At 35.9% G+C, this 27,238-nt stretch overlaps 1 protein-coding gene across 4 annotated transcripts in view; it reads left to right on the forward strand.

The window, feature by feature from the left end:
* Window positions 1–27,238, forward strand: part of LOC150105243 (lanC-like protein 2) — a 309,805-nt gene that overhangs the window by 57,066 nt on the left and 225,501 nt on the right. For all 4 annotated transcript variants that reach the window (XM_090394012.1, XM_090394013.1, XM_090394010.1 and 1 more), the window contains one exon: window positions 6,910–7,030. In XM_090394012.1, the coding sequence (XP_090250138.1) occupies window positions 6,910–7,030 (121 nt within the window). The remainder of the gene's footprint in view (window positions 1–6,909; window positions 7,031–27,238) is intronic.

A 27,238-nucleotide genomic window follows, 5' to 3' on the forward strand; every position in this document is an offset into this window, starting at 1 on the left:
AATTTCCCAAGCACTAATGATATCCCGTCCTTTCAATTCCTCCCTCCACGAAGCTGCCCCAAGTTGACGTCTAAGACTATTATAATCACCAGCCTTATAATTCCACATGCATTCCTGTCTCTTTGATACTCCTGCATGTCTATTCATCTTCCAAGTCAAAACCATATGGTCACTCACTCCAATTGGTGGGAGAGATGTCATCTCGGTTATTATCAACTTTTCTGATGCTATGACCAAATTCAGCACTCTTGAACCTCTTGTTCCCTCTATTACATGTTGCCTAAGTTCCATTCCCTTATTGCTGTATGCATCTTCCTCTCCCCCAATTTATACTGCTGTAGTTAAAATCTTCCATTGCAATCATTCTTCTCGCACTTGCCGAGCTTAACCATCTAAACATCTCCTGATCCCCACCCTCTGTGCTCCTTGATCTGTAGCAACACCCCATTAAATATCCTGTCTTGCCCACCTCTACCTCTCAACCATATGCTTTCAATATCATTAGTGTCACTGCCTTCCAAAGCTTCCACTCTAAGAGAACATAAGTCGTCACTTATCATAAGTAGTACTCCACCACCACGCTTTCTTTTCCTATCCTGCCGAAAAATGCTGTACCCTGCCACTTCTATTCCTCTTATTATATCCTCTTCTGTCAACCATATCTCAGTGATCCTAATAATCTTTTGCCAGGCTGATGCTACCAGCTCCACCAATTCCTCGTTTTTTATTCCAGATACTCCTGGCATTAGTATATAGCATAAAATGCCATTGCTTCTATTCCCAGCATTATCCCCTCTAGACTCCACTCGGCTCAGCATTACTTGATGCCATCCCCCTTCTCCCAAGTACCCCTTCCCACAAGAGGCTGCCCTTGCTACCATCCACCCTGGGACACACTAACTCGTTCAGAACAGCAATCTCTCCAGATGCCTACATCCTTCCTCATTCAAATGCAAGCAGTCTCTCGCATACAATTCCTCTCTGTCCTCAAATGCCCTCCAAGCATCCACATATTCCAATCATCTCTTCTGACATATTCTAGCTATTATGTTATTCAATATTACTGCTCTTCTGATCACTATACTACCTAGGCAATGCTGTCTCAACAAAATTTAAAACCTGCTTATATTCATTCTGTTCAATGAGCTTCTTGAGTTTGACAGGGTAGACATTAGCAGACTCACCATTAATCTGTATATAATGCAATGAATAATGCCTTTTGTAATTATTGGCAATGAAGGTTGTTTCTGCACTCCTGCTGGTACAGGGTGTTTTCTGCTTAAATCTGTTGTAAAGATAAAGAACCTTAATGGAAATGATACAAATAGTCACAGGGAATGTTTTTTTGTGCTGGTCTTTCACCAATTATACCAATTTGCTCTACCTCTGTAATCTCAGTTGCTTGTTTCATTTATATATCATACACTACTTTTGTTGATACTAAAAATGTGATCTATGGCCATGTATAAGAGCCCTTGTCGACATTTATCTAGAATCCACAATTTCTCATTCAAAGTCATCACTTTCTTGGCCTTTTTATGCTTTTGTCTCTCTAGATATCTTATGTATGGATATTAATGCAGACACACACACACAAAGATCACAAGCCATTCTACTTGGATAATGGAGATTATGGACGTTACTCTAGCTAAGGTAACTAGACCAGGATTAAGTATAGGAGAGTCTTTGGTGATTGATGAAGAAATAAATAGTATTGGAGTGATTGGAGGTCAACAGAATAAAAGCACAAGAGGTCTAGAAGAAACGAGATGTCGTGAGAGTGAGGGAGTAAGTAAAAGAGCATTGAGTAATGAAACAGGGAGAGTCATGCTGAATAACATTGAAAATGAGTGGTAAAATATATGGTGATTCTATGATTAAGGGTATGGAGATCGGTATGCCTGAGGAGTGCTTGGCTGGTGGAACAATAGTCCAAGTGGCTTTAGCAATAAAGAGAGGGCATGATGCAGAAAAGATGATAGTAATGGTGGATAGTATAAATGAGTGGTAGTATAAATCGGGTAGCAAAAGATTTAAGAACATTGTTATATATCGTGAAGAAGAAAAGCGTCAATGGGAAGATAGTGTGTAGACTGCCTCATTTTGACAATAATGAGTTAAGTAGACGAGTGATGATGATGAATAATATGATTGCAAGAATGTGCATAAAAAGTGGTCTGGAATTTGTTGATGTCTGGAGTGTGTTTGAAGGAAAAAGACAGCTGCATGCAAGAGATAGGTTGCATCTGAACATTGAATTTCATAAGCGATTTAACAAGTTATTGTTTTCTGAACAAGTTGAAATAATTGGGCAGAAAAACTAAAATTGAAAAAGTTGAGTGTAAGAGGGATAAACTTAAGCAGTGATTGTATAATTGTCGATCCTTATTTGCAGAATAAATTGCAGAATAGGGGGGATATAAATCGGCAAGGGACTACTGAAATTTAAGCAGTGGTTGTATAATTGTTGATCCTTATTCGCAGAATAAATTGCAGAATAGAGGAGATATAAATCGGCAAGGGACTGCTGAAATTAGTGACATGTATATCAGTTCTAAAGCTGGTACAAGAGCTAAAGGGAATCTGCAATTTTTGTAAACAAATTCAAGAAGCCTTCGAAATAAGAGGGAAGCATTTTTAGCATTAGTCAGTGCAATCTCACCAAAAGTTGTAGGCATTAGTGAAACTTGGCTGTCAGCAGAAGATGTGGTCGCTGGAATTGAATGTGATGGATACAGTATTTTCAGAGAGGATAGAGAAGATAGAACTGGGAGAAGAGTACTGTTGATGATAGCTGATGAGTTGCAGCCAAAGACAGTAGTATATCAAGATGATAGACACATGAATGATAGTTCATTTGAGGCGGTCTGGTATGAAATAGTGACCAATGCAACCAAATATACAGTTGGTTGTTTCTATAGGTCAGAGGGTACAGGGGGTGATATTGAATTCATGCATTAGCAAATTAGTGCAATGATTGCAGGGTTAGTGATTATTATGGAGGATATTAATTATGGTGATATAAATTGGAAGGAGGAAATATCATGTGGCAAAAAGGAAATGGAATTCATACATCTTCTACGAGATAATTACTTGAAACAGCACATAACTGAAGTGACATGTGGTGTGAGAGTGTTGGACCTGGTCATTGGTTCAGAGGATATATGCATAAGTAAGATGTCCTTGTTACCTCCAATTGTGAGAGCGATCATGTGGTATTGACTTGGGAGGTTGCAAAATTTGTGGATTTCTCTCTTAAGAAGGGGTATATAGAAAATGCAGGTTAGGCAGTTATAACAAGCTTCGGAGTGAGCTTGCAGCCGTCCTATGGCAGAACATATTTCAGGGGGAAAGCTGTTAGCAGCGCATGGGATATAATCAGCATGTATCTGAGGAAAGCAATATCAGATTGTGTCCCCATGGTCAGGAAGACAAACAAGGTAGGCGTTAGATAGATGAGTAGTAGTAGTATCAAGCTTGATCTGCAAAAAAAAGAAAATGTTATGGAGAATTTACAAGGAGAAAGGCAGTCAGTACACTCATGAGCAGTACAGGCCTCAAACTAGAAAGGTTACCAGCATACTAAGAAAAGCTAAATCAGATTATGAGAAGACCTTAACCAAGGAGATCAAGGGTAATCCCAAAGAGTTCTACTATGTGGCTAAGGTTATCCTTCTGAAGTCATTCAGAAGGATAACCTTAGTGGGTGCTGATGGTATCGAGGTGACCAAATCAGATGTAATAGTAGCGTTGCTGAGTGATCACTTTTCAAAAGTCTATCACCCAAGTGAGAATATCTCTGTACCTGTAGCAATAACTAATGTGAGAATTGAAGTTAAGAAATCAGAGGTACTTAGTATATTGCAAAATTTAAATGCGAACACTGCTGTAGGTTTAGATGGAATATCAGCTCAGGTGTTGCGTGAATGTGCAAAATAAATGTCAATGCCTCTTACTTGGTTATTTAAATTAAGTTTGAACTCTGGTATGGTCCATAGGGAGTAGTAGGGAGGCAAAGTAATTCCTTTGCATAAAGGGAGCTCTAAAACTGCGGTTGTTAATTACAGACCAATGACCATCTCGGGAGTGGTGGTACAAGTATTGGAAAAGTTGGTTAAAGACAAAATTCAAGAATGGGTGGATCAGAATATTATACTGTATAGGGGCCAACATGGTTTTGTTAAAGGTCAATCCTGCGTTAGCAATTTATTAGCTTTTTATAATAGAATGATATCTGAGTTGTAGAAAGTATTTTACCTTGGGTATAATATAATAAATATTAAAAATACCAAGCTATTTTAAACCTGGTTTTACTCCATTACCCAAGTAAGCAAACAGACAAACAAGTCAAGTTTGCACCTGCACGTATTGGAAGTCTAGCTGACCCTCAAAGTAGTGCAAGACCAAGACAACTCTTGGTAAAAGTAGAATAAGCTCTGATCACTAATCTTAATATTTACCCTTAATGCAAAGCACATCTCCTGGAGGAGATGTAGGATGTTTTGTATTAAAGGCAAGGGCCACTACCCAGACCGGTTTCGACCTTTATTGAGGTCTCATCAGTGGGAGCCAGGCTAGATATACCAAGATTTAGTAATACAGAGCTTATATAAGTATTTTACCAGAACAAGTTACCATAAATAAAAATCTCAGGAGGAGATATAAATGTAGAAAGTATTTTACCTTGGGTATAATAAATGTTAAAAATACCAAGCTATTTTAAACCTGGTTTTACTCCATTACCCAAGTAAGCAAACAGACAAACAAGTCAGGTTTGCGCCTACACGTATTGGAAGTCTAGCTGGCCCTCAAAGTAGTGCAAGACCAAGGCAACTCTTGGTAAAAGTAGAATAAGCTCTGATCACTAATCGACATGTGCTTTGCATAAAGGGTAAATATTAAGATTAGTGATCAGAGCTTATTCGACTTTTACCAGTTGCCTTGGTCTTGCACTACTTTGAGGGTCAGATAGACTTCCAATATGTGCAGGCGCAAGCTTGACTTGTTTGTCTGTTTGCTTACTTGGGTAATGGAGGAGTAAAACCAGGTTTAAAATAGCTTGGTATTTTTAACAGATATCTGAGTTGGACAAAGGAAATGGCTACACAGTGGTACTTCTGGATTTTGCCAAGGCTTTTGACAGGATACCCCATGGAATACTGTTGCACATATTGGAGCAGATAGGGATGGATACTAAACTGGTGATATGGATAGGAGAATGGCTCAGGGAGAGATACCAGAAGGTAGTGTATGGAGAAGCAGGGTCCAGGATGAAGCATGTGACCAGTGGTGTGCCTCAGGGCTCTGTTTTTGGGTTATTGTTGTTTAATTTGTACATAAATGACATAGGAAATGGTTTAAAGGGAGATATTCAGTTGTTTGCTGATGGTGCAAAGTTGGGTAGCACAATAAAAAATCAAGCTGATGTTGAGAGTTTGCAGGATGATTTAAATAAGCTGGTAAAATGGGCAAATGAAAATGAATGTCAGTTCAATGTGGAAAAGTGTAAAGTTATGCATTTTGGGATTAAAAGATTACCAGCTGTGTACTACATTGATGGAATGGTACTCCAAGAGATTGATGAGGCTAGGGACTTATGGGTGTTGGTGGATAGGGAGATGAAATTCAGGGGACACATTGCTAAGGTGTCCAAGATTGCACATAGGATTACTTGGTTATTGAGGAACATGCTAACATCCAGAGATTAAGAGGTTATTATTCCCCTTTATAAAGCATTGATACTTCCACATTTGGATTACTGTGCTCAGGTCTGGTCACCTGAATACCTTGGAGATGAGGAGGTTGTGGAGAGGGTTCAGAGGAGAGTGACTAAGTTGGTGAGTGATGTAAAAATGCTCCCTACATTGATAGATTGAGAGCTTCTGGATTGCAGAGGTTGGTTGATAGACGGAGAAGAGGGGATATGATAGAATCATTTAAATTACTAAAAGGTTTATGAGATTGATGCAGGGAGAAATGTTTCAACTGTGTGATAGTGATGGAAGAACAAGAAGTCATCCCTGGAAATTAAGGAAAAGTGTGGTTAACAAGGGTACGAAAATGAGGTTTTTTGCCTGGAGGGTGGTGAATGAGTGGAATGCATTGCCTGACTGTTGTAAGTTCTTCATCTGTAATTCAAGAACAGATGTGATAGATATTGTTTTGATAGTTTGGGTCTCCTGCAATGAGTCTACTGACTCCATGGAGATACCCATAATAATAGTAATGGTCACTGTAGACTGAAGATGTGCAATATTGAAACTGCCAGTGTAAAAACACAAATCTGCAAATATATAGATCCCATGAATATTGAGACCAAATTGTATTTACTTGCTGTTTAATTATTTCATTTTATTTTTTCATTTGAGATAAATGTTATGAAAGCTACATTAGTTGTGGTATTTAGTCTCTTATCTATATTGGAATACGACAAGTTTTTAGCAACACTCATGTGAGTATAATAGGAGTATGCAACATTGTTTACTGTTGTTGGCAGAGGGAAAATTAACTTTTTTTTTTTTCCCTTTGATAATCATGCTTTCATTACCACATGCTTTTCAAGTTTATTTCAATAGTTAATATTATGGTTCTACAAAAATAAAATTTGTTTCATGTAGTTTTTTAAAAGAGGGGCACAACATAAATGCTTTGAATTTGGAAAACATTTAATACTGATGTCGAAAGGACAAAAATGCATGTTGTTTAAGGTGCAACTTAAAGGTGTATTATACAAAAAGGCATTTGTTTCATGCAAAGAAGCAATGTGTAAATGAACAATGTTAAAAAGATTTGAGAACAATTAATCTTATTAGTTGAAATTACAAAGCATTAAGACTTGCATGTAATTTTATGCATGTACTAAGACTTACTTAAGGATATATCTGTTATGTATATTTGTTTTTTAATTAGATAAAGGAGCATGTTGAACATCCACTACAAATGACCATTCATCAGCTGCTGCAAAAACTAGAACATAGTTTAAACAGAGATGTTGACTGGCATGATTATTCAGTTTATACAGGCACTTCAGGTATATTTTTTTCTATACATGTATACAGTATATCTCATTTAATGTGATGCTCAAGAGACAGAAAATTATCAGTTCTAAATTAAAATAAATCATTTTATACAATATTTATGTGAAGTGTCCTCCCACCTCACATTTGTAGTTAAATCAGGATTGTAGACTTAAAAATTGCAGAACCAGCATTATTTATTATTTATAATTACTCTTTACCTGGAATCTTTTTTTCAAACTCACATTTATGTGACATCCTTATGGCTAATATAAAGCTGACTTACCACTACCTCCCTTACAAAAAAAAAATGCATGTCTGTACAAATGGTAACTGCAACGTCTCTATAGTAGTCACAGGCTTAAAGAAGTTACACCTTGCTCTGGGGTACATTATAGATCTATATATCCTATACTCATTGCATAGTTAAATGAATTTTATATTCAGTAAACCATGAGAATTAGTTAAATTGCTGTATTTCTTATAAAAAAATGTTGTGATTATGTGATGTCATTCTTTTAGATATATTTCACCCCTTTCCAATCAATTTCTCCAACCTCTCCATTCCCTTAAGAGTACCATTTTGCCTTTCCTGTGAAATCAACAATGTTCATTTTTCTTGCAAAACCGTTTTACCTGATATTGAATAAGCTTGGTTGACACACATACCCCACTCTAGCGCTGCTCCATAATCCAAGTCTTAAACCTCTGCTCCAAGTTTGGCCATTTTGCTGGTTTTCCTCTTAAGGCCCTCTTCTTTTTCAGCATCTTGAGTAGTTGTTCTTCCTGCTTTCTCCACTGTCTCTAATCAGACACTCAGTGGGGAGGAGGTCCAAACTGTCTCTCTGAAGCTTTATTTCCATGTTCTTTTGCGTAATTGATGACTTTTAACTTGAATTTTGAAGAATATGACAATCGTTTTTTATTTTCGGACATTTTTATGGGCTAGTGCTCAAAATATTGTTAATGCATTAACTTACCCCGCCAATGAGTTGCAGACATATGAATGCTTTCAGAGTTCTGATTGGTTTATTCAGAATCGGCCATTAGTGACATCAATCGACAGAGTTAACAAAGGCTAGTGATTGGCAGGAGCCTGTTCGCAGAGACAAGGTACCAGCAGTTTCACCATGGCAACCACGGGTCTCTCACCTGGTTACCCCCCCCCCCCTCCTTGCATAAGACGACCCTTAATTTTTGGTCTAAAAATTTTAGAAAAAACTATCATCTTATACAAAGAAAAATACGGTAACTGTTAATAGTATGAAAAGTGTAATATCATCTTATAACAATTGTTATTCCTATGGAATTTATCTCAACAAGCAAAGAGCATGTAACTCTTCTACCTGACTGCAGAGAGCCAAACCTCCACATTTTATCATTATTATAAGTGTTTTTTGTTCAAGTTAGCCAATAAATGGAAATCACAGCAGCTGATACTAAGAAGCTGATTACCTCTGCACAACTGACATGAGTACTTATAGTGCATCAGACCAGTTATCTTTACAATTAAAAGTCATCCACATGCAAGATCCTGTTAGATCTACTGTGCGAAGCAAAGATGATGGCTACAAAGGCCAATGATAGAAGAGCACCTTGTGTGTTGCCAGTGCAGCACTGTCAATCGCTGACAAACCCAACGATAATATAAAGTGCCACAGCTGTTAAATTGATGTTACCGACAAGTAAGAGGGTATGTTGTGTGATTTCTGTTGCCATTGTCAACATGCTTCCTACACAAAAATACAGAAATTTGTGCACAAACTACTTATCAATCTCAACCAGCCCTTCTTTTGTTTGTTGTGCCTTTTATAAAGCAGCTTCTGAACTTGGGTAAATAAGTTGAAAACCTTGAACAGCACCTTAACACTATGAACAAAACTTCCTCGTCCAAAATTCAAATGCTGGAAATTAAGCTTGAACTACTCGATGATCAGTGCCGCAACACAAGTGCACCCTTTCCTGACAATGCTAACAAACTCTTAGCATTGTATTACTGATGCGATACTTTCTGATAGAAACTGGCAAATCACTAAAAGATGATGTTAGCAAATTAGCAGGAGAATGCAACTTTGATTCTAGAAATTTATTTTATTCTACATTCGACTTTGAAATAATGCTGTATTTAATATCCACTTAATTTATATAATTTTGCATCATCGAACTGAAGCCTTTTGCCTCTTTATTTTAGTAAATACTTTATGCACTGACCAAAAGTCATCATCATCATCATCAAATTCCTGCCATTACCCTCAAGGGATGTACAGGATATGATAGTACTACATGAAAAAATTAAAAAAAAAAAATTAAAAAAAAAACCGACCAAGAGTTCGTTTATGAAATATGCACCTCTCCGACACTTCGAGTTCCATAGTACTGAATGAGAGTTTTTGCCTGGTCTCTGAGGAGAACCAACTAGTTTGAAACAACTTTCAGGCCAGTGAAACCTTATCAAAATGGACCAATAGAAGGTGAATATATGGACACTTGGGCAAAGCGATCATGTCTTCTATAAGGTCCATGCTAGGGCAACTCGTAAGTGCCGGTGAGTGTATTCCTGTAAGCACTCTGGTCAAATTTCGTACAAACTTTCATAGTTTCTACATTCGGCTTTGAAATAATGCTGGATTTAATATCCACTTGATTTATATAATTTTGCATCGCTGAACTGAAACTTTTTGGCTCTTTATTTTAGTAAATTGATTCTAGAAATATTGTTAGGTGCCATCGTTTCAGACCCACAAATGGAACGAACTTTCCATATCTGTTGAAATTGACTCGCAAGCACATCTAAGCTAATAACAGCGATTAATAACAAGTTCAAAAGTACTTGTCCCCCAAATGTGCATACATGCTTGACCTGACCTAACTTTCACTGAGAGAGAAAACAAAGACATCTACTTCAAAAACAATTTGAAAAAAAAAAAAAAACATCAAAATGGACAGAATTGGCTCATTGACTATAAACAAAGAAAATTGGTGCAGAAATCAAGTGACACCACTAGTACCACCATGGAGACAAGTATACAGGCACTGCATGGGAAGCATGCAAGACCATTGCAGTCAAATATATGCCCCATAGAACCTTGCATATCCACTTTACTAACATCTGTTACCTCATCTCCAATGTTAATGTCACTACCATCTCCAATCTACCAAACCCAACCTACTCTTCTTGACAGAAATTCAAATTTTGCCACACCCCAGCACTATTCTTAACTTTCCAAACTACACTCTCTCTTGAACTCCTTTTGACTGAAGAATGGTATGTGTATGCATATGCCCACTCTGACATACCTTACCTTGCCAGAGAGCACCCAACCTAGAATCGCCTGTGTTTGACTTTCTTTGGCTGCAAATCTCTCTGCGCTACTCAGTGAAATTCATTTGCTCTCTCTATTGCTCCCTTAATGCCATCAACCACTCTGAGCTCTTTAATTTCCTCTCCTTAAACATTGATTTTCTCCAGTCTTATTTTCCTAACAGTGAAATCATCCTCCTAGGAAATTGTGATATCCACAACAACAAGCTACATTTCTCCTCTAGTTGTACAGATCTAGGCAAAGCAGACAGACTGCACTTACCATAAAGTTCATTAGGCGCAAGCTGGGGCCTCACTCTCTATGCGGCCACATTTGAACAAACATTTGAAAATTCGCAAAAACAAATTCTTCTGTATTGTCAGTAAAGTGAAAGAACATAAAGTTGTCTTGTTCCGTTACACTGATTTGAAGAATAAAAGACAGCAAATTTACTATTACTAAATAGGATTTGTTGCAAAGGCTGATCTTTGGTCATTTCAGGGTTGATTATTTTTGAACATGTGAAAATTTGTTTTTAATTTTGGGAAGAGACAATAAATAAACTGCGCAGCAAAAAAGGGTCAAATATCATAAGGCAGTAATAGAAATTTCAAGTAACACAGTACACGTAAAGACAAGTGGCACAAAGGTTGCTCCACCACAGTTAATCCGTTAACTGCTTTAAAATCACTGTTCAGGGATTAACGGGGGGGGGGTAATTGCATAATAATAGGTAGAATGTCGATGAAGTTTTGATCTGTGAAAAATGCTAGGGTGGTCTGCCTATTTCATCCACCTCAGCCATTAGAGAGGTTAAGTGTCGTTCATATGCATGCATAACAACTAATGGTTTATTTACTGTTATTTGGTAGTATTTGTTAAGCAGTATACAAGTGTATGTACCTAATTATATGGTTAAAGTAGTCAGTAAGAATATATTTTTCAATGATTTTATTATTCTTATTTTACTCTTACTCATTTATTTTAACAAAACCAAGATACTACTGTTTCTATTTTTGTATTCTTTTAAAGCTTTTAATGTAACTATTTATTTTATTTATTTATGTGTTTATTTTGGATTTAATAAATATTTATCTCACTTTTGATAGTATAATATATGCCAAGAAAGTTTGAATCCAGAGCTAGTAAAAGAAACGAATCAGAGAAAAGGAAAAAAACAGCTAAATAGTCAAAAAGGGACAATTTTGTCTTTCTTATGTTCTTCCGAAAATGAAGGAAGTAAATTTCATAGAACTGAAGTTGTACCTCAAACTTCTCAGAATGAATATAATAAATTTAGTTTAATCCTTTATCCAAGTGTGAGCAAACAAAGTTTGCACCTGAAAATATCTTCAGGACTGAATGTGGTGTTGTACTACCTTACTGGAGTAAGGCAGTACAACTCCGGGCAACTCGTAGCAAAGGTGGAGCAAACTACCAACACTCCTATCCCAGTATCTCCCATAATGCAAAGCACATCTCCTTGCGGATATGTATAATGTATGAACTAAATTTATTATAGTCTAACCAAATGAAAAATAAACTTTCAACATCTTTCTCTAAATCCAGAGTAATTTAATAAAAAAAAGGTGGCACACCTTTTGGCAACTCCTATAGGTAAAGATGACCTCGCTATTTCTTCTGCCTGGTATCTCCACCACTAGGCCTGGCTCCCACTGAAGAGACCTCATTAAAGGTTGAAACTAGTCTGGGTAGTGGCCAATCCCTTAATGCATAACATTATACATATCTGCAAGGAGATGTGTTTTGCATTATGGGAGATACTGGGATAGGCGTGTTGATAGTTTGCTCCACCTGTGCTACGAGTTGCCCGGAGTTGTACTGCCTTACCCCAGTAAGGTAGTACAACGCTATATTCAGTCCTGAAGATATTTTCAGGTGCAAACTTTGTTTGCTCACACTTGGATAAAGGATTAAACTAAATTTATTATAGTCTAACCAAGTGAAAAATAAACTTTCAACTTCTCAGAATGAAAGCGAAATATTGGTATCAGTATCAGGAGGAGACAAAAGTAAAAATGAAGAACATCAAAATAATGTGGAAAACATAGAAGGAGAGAAAGAAGTAAATGAAACAAATCAAGAAAGTTTTGAAGACAATTTTCAGTCGGAGTCTGTAATTACCAGCAAGCAAGCTATCTCTTATCTTACCAATATAGCAGTGTGGCCAATTAGTATTAATGAACAATTTATTGAGCATATTTTAATAAATATGCTTCAGAATGTTTGTAAAATTGAAAATTTAAAAAAAAGAATGCACAAACACAATAGAATATATGTCAAATGTAAATGAATCACATTTTTACTGTAAAAAGGCAAATGGAACAAAGGAGAAATTAGATTGGCTAATTTTTTCAAAAACCAGCAAAACAATTTACTGCTTTTTTTGTAAATTGTTTTCAAAGTCAAATAAGAATTTAATGAAGGGTTTTAATAACTGAAGAAATACAGGGTATTTCAAAAAGAATGACCCCATTTCAAATAATTATATTTAATAATGAAAATGTCCGTTAGCAGAGCTAATCTCAGGTGGTATGGTCACCTAAACAGAATGGGCAAGGAAAGATTAGCAAAACAGGTGTTCTCTGCCAGGTTGGCAGGAAAACGACCCAGAGGAAGACCAAGATATAGGTGGATTGATACAGTACAAAGTGCCTTAGACGATAGAAATATAAGATCTGATAATGTTGGAGTCTTGACAAGTAACAGACTGATTTGGAGGAAAATTGTAGATAGGAAGTTAGTAATGATATAATTTTTCATGTAGTACTATCATATCCTGTACACCCCCCCTTGTGGGTACATGGCAGGAATTTGATGATGATGATGAAAATGTGGTACAGTTACAAAATAAATGACCAAGTATGATGCCATCTTCTCATTAACTAAGCGTAGCATCTATTTGGGCACTGGTAGTTGCATCTAGCAGTCATCATATCAAACTCTGGGCCAAGGCCGTTCACATGGTACAAGTCGCATTCATTTGTGGTTTATGGTTGCAGAGATATACAATTTTCAAATCGTGACATTCTTTTTGAAACACCCTGTATAACACAAATCTTATGTGATCACGAGCGTTCTACTGACCATATATGAGTGATGTGCACATATTGCAAAAGAAAATCAAGTTCTGTAAATTGTCCAATTGATTCTGAATTGAAGAAACAAATACAATCTGAAGAAAATTATTGGAGAGCGATTTTTAAAAGAATAATAGTTACCATTAGTTACTGAGTAAAGCTAGCAATTAGAGGCAATACAAATGATATTTTTTCTGATTCTTGCGGAAATTATTTATCGTGTTTACATTATTTAAGTGAATGTGATGATTTTTTAAAACATCACATGAAAAAGTATGCCAACTGTGATTCTGGCAGATCAAATTATCTTTCTTATCGCACTTGTGATAATTCCATAACATTAATAGCTAATAAAATAAGAGAAATATTAATATCAAAAATTAAGGATGCTGTTTATTTTGGAATAATACTCGATTCAATGCCAGACATGCCCATAATGACCAACTAGTTATCATATTTAGATATGTTACCGCAAATTCTGACATTAGAGAAACATTTATTATTATTATTATTACCCAAGATGATGAGTCTGACCCCATGGAGTCAGACTCATCAGGGAGGTCCTTATATCATACACACAGCTCATCTTACTGTGCTTTAAACACACTCAAATTCTCTCTCCAGACACCACACTCTCAGACAAGGAATTCCAAAACATTCACAACTCTGCATGGGAAAAAACCTGCTTCTCACTACCCTACTCACAACCTCTTTATACAGTTTCCAGGGATGACCTCTGGTTCTCCCCAATCTCCCACTATTTTCTGTAGAACCTCTCCAGCATTGATCTTATAACAACCCCTTACTAACATGTAGGTCTCTATCACATCTCCCCTCTTTCTCCTCTCCACCAGACTATGCAAATTGCATCTTCTCAATCTTTCCTCATACTTGACATTCCATAGGTTAGACACTACCTTAGTCAGTTGCCTTTGACCCTTTTCAACATCTCTTCGTCCTTCTGAAAACCAGGTGACCAAATCTGAGCACAATAGTCCATGTGTAGCCTAATCAAAACCTTATACAATGGAACAAGAATCTCCTTACTTCTATAAATCAGTGTCCTCTGCATCATTCCCAGAAGCCTTTGTGTTTTCTTCACAATCTTGGCTATGTGTCCCCTAAATTTCAGATCCTTATCCACTATCACTCCCATATCTCTTAGTTCCTCCACCTCTGACAATATATCTTCACCAAGCATAAATTCTGCATCCCATCTTTGTTTCCCAAATTTTAAAACCTTACTCCTTTCTTTTAAGCTTACATGGTGATCCGAATGCATTTTTGAAAATTATGGAGACAACTACTGTGTGTGAACAAAAACTTTAGTTTAATATAACTAAAATCTACATTCGACGTTTTGACCTTTATGTCAAGGTCATCTTCTGGAGCATATAACTATACACAGAAAACAAGCTACACTACAATCAAACTGGTTTGTTAAAGTTACTGACCAACCACTACAACAGTTGTTGGCCTGATGAAAAAATAAAAAAAAATTATACATCAATGCTAGAGTCCTATTATTAGTGTTATCTGTTGGTTGTAGACATACATTGGGTGCAACAACACGTCTATGTATCTATCTATATACATATATTAACATCATAATTATGCATGTACATTCCAGCCAGTTGGTATGGAATGGTTTCTAATACTAACTGAAGATTGGCTAGAGTCCTGACTTATGTTGGATCTTATATATTAGATGGGCTGAATGTGTGCCATAAAAATCCTTGGAATTTTCATGCCATCTTTGTTGTTGATATATGGGTGGTTTATCAGGATTTTGCAGGCTTCCTTAAATTTCCTTTCATACCAGGTTTTTGTGTGGTGTAAAGAGTGGGTGCTTTCCCAGTTGATTTGGTGTAAGGTGTTGAGCGCATGATCTGAAAGGCCTGCTTCACTATAATGGTTATATTTAATGTGTCTAATGTGTTATTTCTTGCGTATAGGAATTGTCCGTCCTGTTTCACCAATGTATACGGTAAGTTACAAGGGCAGCAGATGCAATAGACTCCAGGATGTGCCAATGGGGGGAGATTATCCTTAGAGGAGCTGAATATGGTTTTAAGTTTAGTGGGTGGTTTAAAGGTGGCATTGAGGTTATAATGTTGTAGGATTCTGTCGATTTTTTTCTGATAACCCTTTAATGTATGGGATGGCTATAGTTTTACTGTAATCTAGATTCGATTTTGTTGTTGTTTTATGGAGTATTTTATTAATAGTATTTTTGTTATAGCCAATATTTATGAATGTGTCGCTGATGATTTTTAGTTCTTGTTTCAGGGCTTAGAGCAAATTGTTGTATCCATGTTTTTAAGGGTGTTAATGACTCCATATTTTTGTAATGGGTGGTAGTATGAATTAGTATGTATGTATTGGCCAGTGGGTGTCGGCTTTCGGTAGACCATGAAGGACAGACTGCCTGAAGGAAGACGTGTGACTAGTGTGTCTAGGAATGGGAGCGAGTTTTGATTTTTGATTTCGATGGTAAATTGTATGTGTTCATGTTGTTTGTTCAGGTGGCTAAGGAATGTGTTTAGTGTTTGTTGCCCGTGCGACCAGATCGCGAACACGTCGTCAACATATCTAAGCCAGACTGTCGGTCTTAGTGTGGCGGAATCAAGTGCCCTTTGCTCAAAGGTTTCCATGTAGAAGTTAGCGATTGGGGGTTGGATAGTGGTGAGCCCATGGCTGTACCTTCTTTTTGTAGGTAAAATTTGTTTTGCCACACGAAGTAACCGGACTTTAGTACGTGGGCAAAGAGGGTCGTAATGTCAGGCAGAAATTTGTTCTGTAGTAGGAGAATTGTGTCATTGATGGGGACATTAGGGAAAAGGGCAGAAACGTCGAAACTGACTAATAAGTCATCTTTGTCGAGTGTTTTGTTTTTAATTTTGTTTATAAAGTGTTGTGTGTTGGGGGGAATGACCTACCAACTCCTTGAGTGTTGACGCTAATTTCTTGGTTAAGTGGTAATTAGGACTGTCTATTCCTTCTCCAATTGGTCGAAGGGGAACATTTTGTATGTGTATTTTCAGAACCCCATATATTCTCGGGGGGGGGGGGGGGGTAGTGGGGTTTGAGTTTTTTTAACCGTGTCTGGTGGCCAGGAAGTAACACACTTGAGTTGTTTCTCGGTTTTATCCTTTATCCTGTTTGTTGGGTTATAACAGCCCACCAAAACCTAGCAGTAACACAAAATCTGGTTTCAAAATTGCAATCTGAACTATTGAACTATATTAATCCAGACATTTTACAAGTACTTGAAAGAATTACTGACAGTTTGGCCAAACATACCCTGGAAAAGAATAAAGAAAAACTCGAGACCAAATTCCACAGTTTGAAACAATGGCAAAATATGGCGGCCAATCACAGGAATCCATCCAATCAGGAGACTTGCTCCCCGATAAACACCAACAATGAACAACAAACAAGGGAAACAAGGAGCTACCAACCACCAGCAAGCAAGAACCATGTGATCAACCTATCAAACCACGCCCTGAACAGCGACAAACTTATGCTCTGAATAACTACGCAGTAGCGCCTAAAAAGGTAAACAAATTGGATTTTATCTACCACATATATCAGGTCCCTACCTAACAATATAGCAGATAAAATACAATTAGAAACTAGTAATGTCCCGAACATTAAGAAAACCATACAGAACAATCTCACAAAAACAGAACTAGCAGCAATTAAGTCATTAAAAGCCAACCAAGACATAATAATAACGAAATCTGATAAAGGCAATGCCACTTTCATCCTTGACAGGTCAACATACATGCTTCAGATGAATCAATAACATAGATTGAATCAATGAATCAATAACTAGCAGCCAATAACAACACATATAAACTAGTAAATTATAACCCAACAAACAGGATAAAGGATAAAACAGAGAAACTACTCAAGTCCGTCACTTCTTGGCCACCGGACATGGTTAAAAAACTTAAACCCCACTATGCCCGCTCCCCCAGAATATATGGGGTCCCGAAAATACACAAACAAAATGTTCCCCTTCGACCAATTGGGGAAGGAATAGACAGTCCCAATTACCACTTAGCCAAGAAATTAGCATCAACACTCATGGAGTTGGTAGGTCATTCTCCCTCCTACATAAAGAACACACAATACTCTATAAACAAAATTAAAAACAAAACACTCGACAAAGATGACTTATTAGTCAGTTTCGACATTTCTGCCCTTTTCACTAACGTCCCCATCAATGACACAATTCTCATACTACAGAACAAATTTCTGCCTGACATTACGGCACTCTTTGCCCACGTACTACAGTCCGGTTACTTTGTGTGCCAAAACAGATTTTATCTACAAAAAGAAGGTACAGCCATGGTCTCACCACTATCTCCCCCAATCGCTAACTTCTACAGGGAAACTTTGAGCAAAGGGCTCTTGATTCCACCACACTAAGACCGACAGTCTGGCTTAGATATGTTGACGTGTTCGCAATCTGGCCACACAGGCGACAAACGCTAAACACATTCCTTAGCCACCTGAACGAACGCATACAATTTACCATTGAAATCAAAAATCAAAATTCGCTCCCATTCCTAGTCGCACGTCTTCCTTCAGGCAGTCTATCCTTCACGGTCTACTGAAAACCGACACACACTGGCCAATACATGCATACTGATTCATACCATCACAAAAATATGGAGTCATTAACTCCCATAAAAACAGAGCTACAACAATTTGCTCTAAGCCCTGAAACAAGAACTAAAAATCATCAGCAACACGTTCATAAATAATGGTTATAACAAAAATACTATTAATAAAATACTCCATAAAACAACAACAAAAACGAATCTAGGTTACAGTAAAACCATAGCCATCCCATACATTAAAGGGTTATCAGAAAAAAATCAACAGAATCCTACAAGATTATAACCTCAATGCCACCTTTAAACCGCCCACTAAACTTAAAACTATATTCAGCTCCTCTAAGGATCCTCTCCTCCCATTGGCACATCCTGGAGTCTATTGCATCTGCTGCACCTGTAACTTACCGTACATTAGTGAAACAGGATGGATAATCCCTGTACTCAAGAAAGATCACATTAGACACATTAAATATAATCATTATAGTGAATTAGGCTTCTCAGATCATGCACTCAATACTTTATACCAAATCAACTGGAAAAGCACTCACTCTTTACACCACACAAAAACCTGGTATGAAAGGAAATTTAAGGAAGCCTGCGAAATCTGATGAACCACCCAAATATCAACAACAAGGATGGCATGAAAATTCCATGGATCTGGATGGCACACATTCAGCCTACCTAATATATAAGATCCAGCATAAATCAGGATTCTAGCCAATCTTCAGCTAGTATTAGAAACCATTCCATACCAACTGGCTGGAATTTACATGCATAATTATGATGTTAATATATGTATATAGATAGATACATAGACTTGTTGTTGTGCCCAATGTATATCTACAACCAACAGATAACACTAATAATAGGACTCTTGCCTTGATATATAATTTTTTTTTTTTTTCACCAGAGGTCAGGCGAATAACTGTTGTAGCGGTTGGTCAGTAACTTTAACAAATCAGTTTGATTGTAGTGTAGCTTGTTTTCTGTGTATAGTTATATGCTCCATAAGATGACCCTGACTTAAAGGTCGAAACGTCGAATGTAGATTTTAGTTATATTAAACTAAAGTTTTTATTAACATACAGTAGTTGTCTCCATAATTTTCAAAAATGCATTTAAAACCTTACATTTTGCAACATTGAACTCACATCCTCATTACTATTCACTTAATTTATCCAAGTCTTCTTGTAAGGCCACATCATCTGCAAAACTAAATATCCCCATCCAAATCTTCACCAAGATCATTAACATATAGTTAGAATTAGAAGAAACACACGTATAAACCACAGTGAAAATTATTTAATTGTAAATATTTCATCCTAAGTATCTTAGGACATCATCAGTACAGTATTTAAGCAAAAATTAGGAATAACATACAGTTAAGGCGCATGATTACAATAGAATCTCATGAAAACGTGCATAACGTGCTAAAAAAAATAAAAAAAATAAAAAAAAACGTTAATTATTTAACACAGTTTTGTGTAATGGCCCTAAAAGACCCCTTAGGTACACCACTACTGACTTTCCTCTTCCGGGATATTGCTTCTCCATACACAACTTGCTGATACTTATCGGATAGCCAGTCTCCAATCCAGTGCACTAAGGTATTGGGTTGGCAAATAAGTTCGTTCAGTTTATGTGTTAGTTCAAGTTTATGCCGCTTCGCTTGTCGCTATTGTCGCGCTTCCACGCAACGCTATTGCGCAGTTGAAAGGCGACATTTCACGTAACCTTTAAGTGAATTTTCGTTTGGCCTACTTTGGTTGTGTGTTTGTGTGTGTAACATATTTTTAGAAATGGAAGGAAAAAACGTACATTACCAGCATATTTTGCTTTTTTGCAGCGTGTATGGAGATGGTACCTTAACAGAATGTGTATGCCAAATTCTGTTCTGGAGATTTCGACGTCAGTGATGCCCCTTGCACCGGTCGCCCAACCAAGGTTGATTGGAGTGTTGTGAAGGATATCATCGACAAAGGTCCGTCGATGATATCCACGTCAAAGATCCGTTGACGTCACAAACAGTGCAGGAGATTGCAGCAATACTGAACATATACCATACAAGCATTGAAAACCATTTGTACAATCTGGGATATGTTCAGAACTCAATGTTTGGGTGCCGCGTGAATTGACTGTTTGCATATCCATCTATGATTTGCTGCAACGTCGCCAAGGAAACAAACCATTTTTGAAGTGGATGATTACAGGAGATGAAAAATAGGTCGTGTCAAAAAACACCTGGATCAGTTTTTCGCTAGTAACCCTCAGGGGTTTTATGAATGTATCATAATGAAGCTGGTGGACAGATGGCTAGAGGTCATTGATAAAGAGGGTCAATATATAACTGACTTGTATGTATTATATATATTAAATAAAATATATTTCATTCCACACTGAAAAACCGAACTTATTAGCCAACCCAGTAATATCCAATCCCATCTGCTCTAGTTTGGCTATAAACTTATCATGCAGTAATCTATCAAAAAGCCTTTGCAAAATCTAAGTATATTACTGTGTATCCTTCTCTGTGCATGGAAGCAGTCACCTTATTGTAATTAATAAGTAAAGTAGGTAGATTTATAAGTAATAGATTACTAAAACATGACCTCCCGTTAGCAAATCCATGCTGTCCATTAAAGATAATACCATTGTTGTCAATGCAACTCTGGATCCTAGTTCTCACAAGCTTCTCCAACAACTTAACCACAACACCTGACACACATATAGCCTATAGTTTGATGCTTGAGTTCTATCACCTCCTTTATGAAGTGGCACAATCTTGTCCTCCTTCCACTCCTTAGGAACTTGACTGAGTGCAAGACTCGTATTAAAAAAATATGTCAAGGCAGGTGTCAACTCCCTGGCACATTCCTTCAGAATATGCGGTGATATATTATCAAGGCCCACAGCCTTATTAACATCTAGTTTGCTCAACTCCCCATACACCACTTGCTCACTTACAGTCAGTCTTTCCTCCCCATCCTCAACTGCTCTCACTCTCTCCATGAAGTCACATTCACAAGATTGAAAGACCTTTATGAACTGCTCATCAAGTATCTCTACCACCACACCTTCCATAACAGCTGTCTTTATACCATTTTCTCCAATCAGTGTCATCCTTCCATAATCATTCTTTTTTTTTTTTTTTTTATTTGGCTACATATCAAAAGAACTCCTTAGGATTCTTTTGGCTTCATTAGCTAACTGCTGTTCATACCTCACTTTTAGCTACCCTCACCAACCAAGTCACCTGTCTTGTCTGGTCTTTGTAATCCTCATGGTATTGGATATTTCCACTTTTCTTATGCTGCCTCCATAATGCCATTTTTCTCTGTATCGCATGCTTAATCTCTGTATTCATCCATTTCATTCCTACCTTGTTTAACCTTCTCACCCTTGGAATATATTTAGACATTGCATCTACTAGATAGTTCTTGACTATCTAGTAGATGCATTGATCTACTAGATAGTCAAGCTGCATTGATCTCTTTTCCAGCTAACTCCTCATTCCATGCTACATCCTCAAGCTGTCTCCTGAGTCCTTCATAACCCCCCCCCCCCCCACTTGTAGTTCCACATGCACCCTTTTCTCTCAGAAGTCCTCACACTGCTGGCAACCACCCAGGTAATCACTTCATGGTCATTCTCACAAATTGGTGGGTGATTTGACCCAATTTATAATTTCATCCTCTGATGCGATGATCAAATCCAAGACCCTCAATCCTCACATGCCCTCTGTTACATACTGTCTGAGGTAGTTATCCCTCAAAAACTCAAGAAACTCATTTTCTTTACTTCCAGCTGCTATCTCATCATTCGAGTCTATATTGTCATAATTAAAATCGCCCACTCTTTTCTTATTTGCTTGGCTAATTTGATCATACATTTCATTATCACTAGCATCCAGATTACCTGGTCTATAGCAACATCCAACCAAGTATTTCATTCCATTCACCTCTGTCTCACACCATACTACCTCAAAACCACTGGCACTATCATACCCTTACATCTCTATTCTTGTCAGGATGTCATCCTGATTTAACCATGTCTCACTTATTCCAACAATATTTGGGTGAACAGACTCAATTAGTGCAACCATTTCATCTGCTATGTTTCTTACACTTGTAGCATTTTTATACAAACACAACAGCTCATTCCTGGATCTACAGTTAATTCCACTGATACCACTCATTCGATGTGATCTCTCCATGCTTATCTGGTGCCATTTCCCTTTCTGCTTATTCATTTTAGAATCCTCTTCAGTTCCAACTGTTTCCTCTCGATCCCAGGTCAATCCATTCCTTTCCTGTCTAGACATGCTCTCATCTCCTCTTGGAGCATTCACCCTTCTCACTCTGTGTACCCCTGTCCACCCTGAGCCTCCCCATTTCCCTACTCCTCTTGCACACCGTTTCTCTCATTTTCTATACTCATACCAATCACTTCCCCATTCATAATCACCTCTTCAATCACTTCTGTCTTACTCTCCTGCTCTTCCACATCACTTTGCACTTGATCTGATTTATTCTCTGTACTCACTTCTCTACCTTCGAAAAGCAGCCTCTCCAAGCAACTCACACCATAAGCACTCAAATGCATTTCATCTCTCTGAGTTCATCTCTCCATTTATTGGGTTAATCAGTATTACACAACATAATTCCTTATATTTAGAAGAAGTGGTAGTATTAAAAAAATTAGAATTATCTTTGGAGATAAAAATGTGCAGAGGCAAAGCTATGATTATGCTGCCAATACGAGAGGTGTCTATACAGGTTTACAAGCTAGATTAAAAAGCATAGTTCTTCTGCACATCATATACCATGCTCTAGTCATTCCTTAAATTTAATTGGCAACTATGCCGCAGAATCTTTTCTGGAAGCAGTGCAATATTTTTGTTTTATGCGAAATGTATGTAATTACTTTTCACTTCAACAAGAAGATGGGGTATACTCCTTAAACATTTAGAAAAAAAATCTTTAATAGTTAAAAAACTAAGTGAAACGAGGTGGTCTACAAGAGCTGATACTATATCGGCTTTGAAATGTGGATATGAACAAATTAACATTAACAGCAATTTTATCACTGGTGTGGGACAAAATTTTACAATGAATAAATGCTACTAGTAAATCTCTATAAAATCCCGATATGAATTTGTTGTTAGCTAATAATTTGTTAGTCTTTAGTTGGTTTCATTTTAGATATAAGAAATAGTTTTGCTGCTTTAAATGAAGAAGCAAATTTATTAACAGATGAGACAAAATTTAAAAATGAGACGGAAAGAGTGAAAAGAAATGAAAAAAAATGTATGACGAAGTTTCACAATCTTGCACAATATCAAAGGAAGAAAATTCTTTAATTAAAAATATGTACAAATTTATAAACGATGGGTTGAGGTCTACTTTTCTGAACATAGAAACAATTTTAAAAATATTTTTGGCAATGCCTATTTCAAATGCAAGTGTTGATCACTCATTTTCAGTGTTGAAACGAATAAAAAATTATTTAAGAAGCAACTTGCACCAAAATAAAACAAGTGGCTTGTCGTTATTATGCACTGAGCCAGATGTAACAGACTCGATTAATTATGATGAGATTATAAATATATTTGCTAAAACCAAAGCCAGAAAAAAAAAACTTTCAGTTATTAATTTTTTTTTTAAATTTAAATTTGAAATGATTTATTTTTATACTTTTTTTTAAAATGCAAATATACAAGTATTCCTCGATTAATGGGGTTAATTAATCCCTCGATGTTACCGCATATATCAAAATCGTGTTAATCAAATCTAATAATCAATGGTAAAAATTACAATTCGTCCATGATTGGTTACTGTATTAATAATTCGTTTTATGTGGTACTCTTTTAGGAAAGATAAAAAATGAATGCAAAGTAAATGTTTAATAAATACTTGTACCTACATTATTCACTGCGATTTTTTTATCAAAAGAAGTTATCAAGAGTCGTTTGAACAGTTTTAGTTTTTTTTCTTATCGGCATAAATTCTACAATAACAAGAAAAATGACTCTCCAGACCTTGGCAAACAAGCAATAAAACATCAAGAAAAAACATTGCAAACATAATACATGATGGTACAAATTAAGTGGATATTGAATCCAGCATTATTTCATAACCGAATATAGAAACTAAAAGAGTTTCGTGCCTAATGTATAAGAACTAAAAGTTTCGGCAGATGCATGCATAAGAAACCTTATGGGCAATTCATATTAAAGGTGGAGTAAGCTCCAGATCACTTTCCTTAGTATTTTCCATAATGTAAAGCACATCTCCTAGAAGACATGTATGATAAATAAGCCTTTGGCTCTCTATTTCAGTAATGAAATAGAGAGCCAAAGGCTCTCTATTTCATTATTGAACAAAGAATAAAAATATATTGAACAAAGAATAAAAGAATCTAGAAATTATTGAACAAAGAATAATAAAAAAAAAAACTAAACCATTGTATACTGACATCAGAGGTCGCAGTATCTCTCAGATACAATTTACTGTCAAATATCACAAACCTTAACATAACATGTGTTAAACCAAACTGACAGCAAAAAACAGTTTGGAATATCACTCATAACATATGAATGCACAGCTACTCATGACCTCCAAGTTATGCACTTAATTGTGTAAGAATATTTATATTAAACATTTTGCATGTATCTGTCAGATCAGCTGCGAGCTCTGCAGGGTTAAAGGCACGTTAATCAAAACTTGCCGCGTATATCAAGGGATTGCCGCAATTAATTTCAGCGTGTTAATCAAATCCCGCGTTGAGCAAGGGATAATTCTGTGTTCTTTTTATTTTATTAAAATGAGTATTTATGGAAATGTCTACTTTTATAGAAAAATAGAATAATAGAAGCTAGAATAAAAATAGATAGAGGCTATTTAACAATAATTGGTTTATATGCCCCAGAAGAAGGAAGAGAACAGGATAATATTGATTTTTATAATCAGCTACAAAACATATATAATAAAATAAGTAAAATGATTACATAATTTTAGCAGAAGACTTAAATGCAAGAATTGGAAACACGAAAATTAATAATAATATAGGAATACATGGAGAACATACTCTAAACAGAAATGGTAAAAAATTGATTGACTTTGTAGTTTATAATAACCTAAAAATAATGAATTCCTTCTATAAACATCAAGACATACATAAATATACTTGGGCAGCAAGAGGATGGAAATCAATATTAGATTCTCCATATTAAATGAAAAGACATCAAAATTTTCACTAGATGTTAGAGTTCACAGAGGATATGAAATAAGCAGTGACCACTTCCTTGTTAAAATAAAATTAAGATTACCACCTAAATGGCTACAAGTAACAAGAACAGAAAGAAAAATTGAAACATTTGTTTATAAAACTAGACTATTGAATGACACAAATGTACAATGGCTATATGAACAAAGAATTAACTCATATCTAGACAAAATAAAACAAAATGAAGAAATAGAATGGCTTAATATAAAAAACGATACTAAATGCAGCAGCAAATGAAAGCTTAGGAAAAACCAAAAAATTCAATAAAAGTAAAAAAAAACTGAAGATCTGGGATGATACAATCAAAGAAATAATCAAAAAAGAAAAAAGAAGCCTATCACAACTGGTTAAGCAGTAAAAGATTAGAAGATGAAATAGAATATAAAAGAATAAGAGCCATAGCTAAAAGAGAAGTCAGAAAAAGACATAGAGAATCATGGAATAAATTTGTTTCTAATTTAGAACATGATTTATATAAAATAAGACCCAATGTATATAAGATTTTGAAACACCTAAATGCAGATACCAAAGAAAACATAAAATTAAACACTGAATTGAAATTAGAAGAATTTCTAAATTACTACACACAACTGTGGACAGACAAATATTTTAAAAAAGACAACTGGCAAACAGTTAACGAAAATGAAAAGGAAATAACTGAAGAAGAATTAGAAATCAGCCTGAAAGAAACAAGAAACGGAAAATCACCTAGAGAAGATAAGCTAGGTTCAGAACTATATAAATACGCAGGAACAAGATTCAAAGGAAGACTCTTATTATTTTTAAATAAAATTTACTCAACTAGTATCCCCCCCAATAGAATGGAAAAAAGCAATTGTGATTCCTATCTTTAAGAAAGGTAATAGAGATGACCCTAAAAACTATAGAGGTATCAGTATATTAAATTCATGTTACAAAATATACAGCAGAATCTTAAATAACAAACTAATGAAATATTCCGAAAACTTTATTCTAGAGGTACAAAATGGATTTAGAATAGGACGATCGTGTTTAGACCCAGCCTTCTGCCTAAAATTAATAATAGAGAAAAGAAGAGAATATAATTCAGAAACACATATTGCATTATTGACTTTGAAAAAGCATTTGACAAAGTTAAAAGATATTATTAATATTATTTAACATATTAAAAGAAAGACAAATACCAAATAATATCCTGAAAGCTGTCACAAGTATATATGAAAATAATCAAATACAAATAAGATTAAATCACGAGCTATCATATACAAGAGAGATAAACCAAGGAGTCCGACAGGGATGTCCCCTCTCAGCAACTCTTTTTAATATCTACTTAAATGAAATAATAATAAAATGGAGTAAAAATTTACATCAAGGAATTAAACTTTCACCTACAGTTAACTTAAACACTCTCCTCTTTGCAGACGACCAAATAATAATTACAAATTCTGAAGATAACTTACAGAAAGCTATTTTAAATCTAAATGAGATATCCAAAGATTATGGTATGATGATATGAACGTAAAAATCAAAAACTATGGCCTTTAAAGGACAAGATCCAGCAAGAACTAAAATAGTATTGGATAACAAGATCTTAGAACAGTTAAATTCATTTAACTACCTAGGATGTATGATCACATATGAAAATGAAAAAGATATAAACATAAAAATATATTTAAACCAAACCTAGTTCAAAAACAAACCAGGCTAAAAGTATACAATACATTAGCCCTACCGGTCTTAATGTATGGAAGTGAAATCTGGACAATAAAACAAAAAGACAAACAAAGATTAACAACAGCAGAAATGAAGCTTATGAGAAAAACTGCAAAGTATACCCTATTTGATCACAAAAAAATGAAGATATTATGAAAGAATTTAACCAAGAACCAGTAATTGAAAAAATTAAAAAATATAAACATGGATGGAAC

This window comes from Typopeltis vanoorti, chromosome 6, assembly GCF_054136105.1.
Source record: "Typopeltis vanoorti isolate ZY-2024b chromosome 6, IOZ_Tvanoo_1.0, whole genome shotgun sequence".
In the NCBI taxonomy this organism is placed as follows: domain Eukaryota; kingdom Metazoa; phylum Arthropoda; class Arachnida; order Uropygi; family Thelyphonidae; genus Typopeltis; species Typopeltis vanoorti.